Source organism: Microtus ochrogaster, linkage group LG5, assembly GCF_000317375.1.
Source record: "Microtus ochrogaster isolate Prairie Vole_2 linkage group LG5, MicOch1.0, whole genome shotgun sequence".
NCBI lineage: Eukaryota > Metazoa > Chordata > Mammalia > Rodentia > Cricetidae > Microtus > Microtus ochrogaster.
In genome coordinates, this window is record NC_022031.1 from 42,407,186 (window position 1) to 42,414,565 (window position 7,380).

At 39.6% G+C, this 7,380-nt stretch overlaps 1 protein-coding gene across 3 annotated transcripts in view; it reads left to right on the forward strand.

The window, feature by feature from the left end:
- Nucleotides 1-7,380, forward strand: part of Tgfbr1 (transforming growth factor beta receptor 1) — a 53,791-nt gene that overhangs the window by 29,218 nt on the left and 17,193 nt on the right. For 2 of the 3 annotated variants that reach the window (XM_005362155.3, XM_026786713.1), the window contains exons 3-4: nt 3,173-3,415; nt 6,151-6,381. In XM_005362155.3, coding sequence (XP_005362212.1) covers nt 3,173-3,415; nt 6,151-6,381 — 474 coding nt within the window. The remainder of the gene's footprint in view (nt 1-3,172; nt 3,416-6,150; nt 6,382-7,380) is intronic. The other variant, XM_005362156.2, reaches the window with a different exon arrangement.

A 7,380-nucleotide genomic window follows, 5' to 3' on the forward strand; every position in this document is an offset into this window, starting at 1 on the left:
TGTGTGTGTGTGTGTGTGTGTGTGTGTGTGTGTGTGTGTGTGTAAATGACACCAGACTAGTAAAAATCCTCTACGGATGGGTTGCTACAGGAGCAAATGTTAGATTCTCTTTTTAGAAGCACCTGGTTCCAGTACTCAGGGCCTCAGAGCTCATGCTGACTAAAGTAGGAAGCACACCTGTAGCTCAGGAAAGAGGCCAGGCCTACCAGGCACAGCAGGAATGTAGCTTCCTCATAGTTTTAGCAAGCTAATGAAGCTCTCTGTGGTTAGACTCTGTGACTCTGCTGGCCTGTGATTTCTTTGTGACATTTATATAGGCATCTATAGTTATAATATGGCAAAGAAAATGACAATTCCTGAATTTCTTATTTCTGTTATTTAAACTTGAAATACTGAAGTGGAAATTTATAGAACCCTGTGGAGAACTCACCTCATTTCTGGTTCCAGTTAGCAAGCAGCAAAAATGTAACAAAAGAAAAGATTCAGTGCTTCAAAAGATGTTGCTAAAAGTTGCAAAAAGATTCAATTGTTTGAAAAGATGTCACCTGGATGGATAAATTGGATTAGTTTTCCTCCTGTGCTTTAGGCTACCACTTATTAGCAAAGAACTTTCAGTTTTCAGTTATTGACTATAAGTGAGAACATTAAACCATTATTAAAGATTAAGAGAACCAGTTACTATATAAATAGGTTTAATGAGAGGTTGAAGATAGAGCTAGGTAGTCCAAAGTGCTTATTAGAAATCCAGAAAATGGCAGAAGAGCCTACAGAAAAAATATTAATCACAATTCATGAAATTCATAAAATTATTAAAAATTTGTTTTCTTTAACAGCTTTAAACTACAATTATTTATCTGTGTGTGCATGAGTCTGCCTGTGCTGTGTCTGTGCCACTGTGTATGTGTGGGTAGGAAGACTATTTCCTGCAACTTCCACACACTGCACTGGGAGAGCTCTTGAAACACAAGAGCTGGTGTCTAGTGAGTCAGCCCTTATGGAGAAGATCCCCAAGCCCTTCCAGTCTCCTACCATGTCTTCTCTCCGAGCTGATACTCTATATCCAGTGTACATGTGAGTATATCCATAGGAACTCTGCGTGGTTGTGTGTGAGAGAGGTGCAGGCACTGGTGTGTCTAACCAAAGAGAAGATGGATTTTTTTTTTACTAACAGTTTTTAAATTAGTTTTTAACATTTATTTATTTGTTTATTTTGTGTATATGTACTGGTGCACATGTGCCACCGTGTGTGTGTGTGTGTGTGTGTGTGTGTGTGTGTGTGTGTGTGTGTGTAAGTTGGAAGACAACTTTTGGGGACATATTTTATTTCCACACATGTATTCTGGGAATTGAACTGATGTTGCCAGGCTTAGTGGCAAGTGCCTTTACCCACTTAGCCATCTTGCCTATATTTTTAAGTGTGTGTGTGTGTGTGTGTGTGTGTGTGTGTGTGTGTGTGTGTGTCAGTGTTAGAGGACACCTTGTAGGAGTTGGTTCTCTCTTTTGGGGTTCCTGGGGTTATTAGACTCAGTAATAGACATTTTCCCCTACAAGCTACCTTGCTGGCCCAGTGTAATCTTTAAGTATGAGGGAAAAAAAGCATCAGTGCACTTAACACTGGTTATCTATAAAGGAGGAAAATGCTCAGATTTGCTACTTTATTCAAGTTTCAGGGAACAGTAAAATGCTGCATATTGGTTGTCGCCAAAATTCTTAAAGTAACTCAAGACTTTTCATATTCAAAGGTAACAGCTGTCTTCACATAACTAATTAAATATGCAGTCTATAAGGATTTAAGTACTCTTCCTGAAAGAAATTGCTAGAAATAAAATTCTATATGATAAGAAATTATTCTAAATGACGATGTCAAGAATGAAAAAATATGGTGGGGAGCCGTGAACCAAGTAAAGCTTGGTAAATGCCAAAGTAATTATAATGAATATATTTCCAAATACTACATTTGAGATTATAATATCATAGTTCCCTTCCCTTTCCTCCCTCCAAGCCGTCTCCTATACTTTCTTCCATCTCTCTTTTAAACTCATTGCCTTCTTTTCTTTAATTGTTGACATATATATGTGTGTGTATTAATGTGTTTTTGAAATGAGCAAATATTAATTAATAAGAGAGTTTAAGAAAATATTTGGAAGGGGAGGGAAGAGGAGAAAAATATGTAGCTCAATAAAAATAGAATTGTAAAAAAAATAAAAAAAACATAATTGGAATGTAATTAAAAATACAGATGGCAAAAATAGTTTAGAAAGAATGTGTATGCCTGGCGATGGTGGCACACGCCTTTAATCCCAGCACTCGGGAGGCAGAGGCAGATGGATCTCTGTGAGTTCGAGACCAGCCTGGTCTACAGAGCTAGTTCCAGGACAGGCTCCAAAGCCACAGAGAAACCCTGTCTCGAAAACCAAAAAAGAAAAAAAGAAAAGAAAAGAATGTGTATGCACAAACTATTTCAAAAAACAAGGCTTCTGTTCCCAGTGTTGGAAGGCAGAGGTGGGAGAATTCCAAGTTTGAGGCCAGCCTGAATGAACTACATGGTAAAACCCTATCTCACAAAAAAAAAAGGGTGGGAAGGTTTAAAAATATGAATAAATAAATAACTAGAATAGAAAATAAAAGTAAACAAGGAAGTGTTTTGGCTTTTAAAAGTTGGTATACACACACACACACATACACACACAATATGAGCCTTTGCAGGATCACGAGGAAATAGATAATTTGTAAGGACTTTATTAACTATATTTGTATATTTTTTTCCTCTGCTATAAACTTGTTATAGACTTGGAATAAGAAGACGAGAGTGCTTTATAAAACAATTGAGTTGCTGGACATTGTTTCAAATTATTGGTTCCTTTACTAGTTAATTTGAGGTGACAGTGGGGAGGGAGGTCTAGGAGGCTGGTTTGCTGACTGACTCAGTGATGAACTAGAAGATGTGCTGGGGATGCACCAGGAGAGTAGTAGTGTCCTGACAGCTGAAGGTCCAAAATGGGAGACCGGGGAGAAAGAAGACAAAACAGGGAGCTTGTTCTGGCTGTGAGCCCTGTGTGTGAGGCTCTCTGCCTAAGTGATAGCAGTGGATACTTGGGAAATATGGAGGGTTTGGAAAATGTGGGTGCCATCTACATTATTTTTGTCCTTGTTGATGTTTGTTTCATTTGAGGACCTTTTTCAGAAAAGCAGTCTCCCGGCCTCGGTCCTGTGGAGCTGGCAGCTGTCATTGCTGGTCCAGTCTGCTTCGTCTGCATTGCACTTATGCTGATGGTCTATATCTGCCATAACCGCACAGTCATTCATCATCGCGTGCCAAATGAAGAGGACCCGTCACTAGACCGCCCTTTCATCTCAGAGGGCACCACCTTAAAAGATTTAATTTATGATATGACAACATCAGGATCTGGGTCAGGTAATGTCAGTTTACCTTTTCTTAAGATATCTTAGTGAATCACTTTTGCTAATTATTTTAATTAGCTGGTTGAGGCATCTGGTTTAATTTGCTAAAACTTTGGGATCGTGTGAATGCTATTCCAGATTTCAGCCTAATGAAGGTTGTTGAGCTTGGTGTCTGTCTGACTACATAGATTAATGTAGATAAATTAGAGCTTGCTTTTACCATTGAAATAAATCAGTCACTTCCACAGTCGTATAGACTTCAAAGTATCCTCTCCTATAGAATGATACTTGGCTTTTTGTGAGCTTAGGAGGTAGAAAGTAAAATTTTATTTTATTTCATTTTATTTTATTTTTTGAGACAGAGTTTCTCTGTTTAGCTTTGGCTGGTCTTGGAACTCTCTCTGCAGAGCAGGCTGGCCTCCACCTGCTCCTCTCCCAAGTGCTGGGATTAAAGGCATGCGACACTCCCGCCCAGATGGAACACCATTCTTAAAAAGATAGAGTTGCCATTAAGAGATACAGTTACCATTCTGCAGTTTTGGAATTTGGAAGGTTATTTGCCTTTTTGGTGATATGAAATTATTGTTGTAATGTAAACTTGTGTGTGTGTGTGTCTGCCTCTGTCTGCCTGCCTGTCTGTCTGTCTCATGCACATGCCTATCTACCTGCCTGTTAGCCACAGTGCACATGGGAGGTCAGAGGACCATTAGTAGTTAGGGCCTTTCCTTCCACCATATGAATCTCAGGGAACAAACTCAGGTTATCAGGCTTAGTGGCAAGTACCTTCATCCACTGAGTCAGTGGGCCAGTCCAGTTTATTGTCTATTTTTAAAATTAAACTATTGCATTTTTAGTAGCTTTTTATATTTAAGAGAAAATTTAAAACAAAGAAACAAATAAAAATAATAATCCTATTAGTGAATGTACTATGATGTTTGCTTTTCTTAGTTTTGTTTTTTGTTTTTTTGTGGACTCAGAAATAGACTGCATGATTGCCAGAATCATCTTGAGATAGAATTTTGCATAATAGTATTTTTTTTTTTTTTTGAGACAGGGTTTCTCCGTAGCTTTTGGTTCCTGTCCTGGAACTAGCTCTTGTAGACCAGGCTGGCCTCGAACTCAGAGATCTGCCTGCCTCTGCCTCCCAAGTGCTGGGATTAAAGGCGTGTGCCACTACCACCTGGCAATAATATTTTTTTAAAATCAAAGGAAATTACATTTTATTTTTTCTTGCTTGTAGTTAGAAGAAGACTAAGAGAAGTGTGTCTGCTTTACAATTTTGGAATTTGATGTGTGGCTAGCAGTCAACAGGTCTAGATTCTGACATAATCTCTATGACTTTGGTCGATCCATATTTCCTCTTTAGGCTCCTGTTTCCTAATATAGAAATACAGAGTAGATACTTTTGGAAAAAATACTTAAAAGTGGTTTACTGAGATCTTGAATGTGTCATACTATACTTTAAAAACTATTGGTTGGTTTTAAATAGGGGCAAAATTTATGGCCATTATGAAGATTTTGAAACAAAAATCTGACTGTTTTTAAAATAAATGATAGTAGAAGAACTTTAAAGCAGGAGTTGTGACTGAGGAATAGTATTACTCTGAAGCACAAAAACCACATTAATGCTTGGAACACATGTAATAATGTCTTTATTGTAAGACATATTGGTAGGTATGCATACCTTATCACTCATTTAAGTTCTTGGGGAGGCTGATTCTACAAATACCTACTATGGCCTTTGGTAAAAATGTGGCGATGAATACTCAGTAGTGTTCTTTTTCTGACTGTTAGAACATATGAAAACTTGTGCATGAAGCCAGGTCTTCCAAAGCAGCCATAGGGACCCCTTAGGTAGTCCCCTGTGAAAGAGAGCCAGTGAGAGGCTGGGCTGGACTGGGCTGGAGTGCTGGAGATAGGACAAACTTAGGGAAGAAGTAGACAGAAAGTATGTTAGGACTTTGCAGGTTTCTCCACTGATACTGAGTTAATGCAAATGGTTCTCAAAGAAAAATCTCCTCACAAGGAATCCGGATCCACAATAAGTAGGGGACAAAGTTGCCGAAAACTAGGGTGATTACAGACCATTTGTAATTAGTCTCTTGGATCTGTTCTCTTATTGCTGAACTTACACCCAGGGAAATTACAACAGCTCATGTTCACAAGCCCACTGGAAGGGTTCAAGGCATCACCATGCAGATGACAGCTGATTTCTAGCAGAGGTCTGTTTATTTGCCTTTGAAATGTAGCTGTATGAATTGGAGGGGTGGAGTTACTCTTTCTCTTTCTACTTCCCTTGTGCATCTGGGCCCACCAGGAGTTCTGTTGTCTCAGAGCTTCCCCTTCCTTTTGGACCTCTCCACGCAAAAACTTAATCTCCATTGTTAGCTAGCACTGACTGTGCAGCTGCTGTTGCCTGTTTGAGGTCGTCCATCCTTAAAGTCACAGCAACGAGCAGTGCAAGTCAGTGAATGACTGTGAAGTTCAAACAAGATTGGAGTGGGGGGTATAGGGGGTGTGAAAGGACTTGGCAAATTGAGTTGTGTCCAGATGACAGGTGTCTCTGAATTTTTTTTCTATATTTACTATTGTTTTTCCCTTTTCATTTTGTGGAGTTGGGGAGGCAAACGTAGTCTGTTTTTCCAATAAGGTAAACATTGAGGAACAGTACCCACAGTCTTCACTGCCTGCTGTCACCTGTGAGGTGTGGGCTGTTGGTGATTACGCTGTACTTATCTTTGTTTTTAGGGTTACCACTGCTTGTTCAGAGAACAATCGCCAGAACCATCGTGTTACAAGAAAGCATCGGCAAAGGTCGGTTTGGAGAAGTTTGGCGAGGAAAGTGGCGGGGAGAAGAAGTTGCTGTGAAGATATTCTCTTCTAGGGAAGAACGTTCGTGGTTCCGGGAGGCAGAGATTTATCAGACTGTGATGTTACGCCATGAAAACATCCTGGGATTTATAGCAGCAGACAACAAAGGTTACTGATGTTTCCTTTCTCATGCGTGCACCTGTGTGTAGGGGTGCGTGCATGTGGATGATGCTGGGTATCTCTACACTCATTCTCCACCTAATTTTTGAGATAGGGTCTCACTGAACTTGGAACATAGCTGTTTGTTTAGACTGATCTGCTAGACGTCTTGGGGATCTATCCGTCTGCCCAGCTCTGGGATTACAGGTCTGCACTACCACATCTGGATTTTACGTGGATGCTGGGAGTTGTGTATGACAGGTGTGTCACCAGTTGAGCCATCTCCCCAGTCCCATTTCCTTACTTTTAGTGGAATAAAACAAAGTCTAGAAGAGCTTTGTTTTAGCAGAAATGACTACTAAGTAAACACTCTTGGATTTGATGAGAAATAGGTATTTTTTATAAAGGTAATATTGATTAGGTCAAATACAATCTTTTAGAACTAGAACATTCTTAAGATTTTCTTCATGACAATATATTTTAAATATTTATTTTGTGTGCCACTGTACACGTGTGGAAGTCAGAGGACTACTTGTTAGAGTCTTTTTTTTCCCGCCATATGGATTCCAGGGATTGAACTCAAGTTATCAGGATTGGATTGGCAGTAAATATCTTTACCCACTGTGCCATCTTGCTGGCCCATGGTAGTGTATTTCTATATCTTTTATTGATTTGTAAAATAGAAAAAAGCTATAAAAAATGCTGTATACTTTTATTATTTTAAAGTTGGCCATTAGTTGAATATAGTCATAAAATAGAAGGAAAAAAACTAAAAATAGGTGGTTTAGAATTTGAGATGAGTCCAATAAGACTTCTCAGTATAGACCAGGCCCCTCACATACACCCAGGGCAATGGTTGATTGGACATCTCGGTATTAGATCAGTCCATCTGTCTGTCCCCACCTCCCCACCCCTGCCCAGTACTGGGGTTAGTAAGACATCTCCGTGTGGACCAGCGCGCGCGCACACACACACACACACACACACACACACACACACACACACACA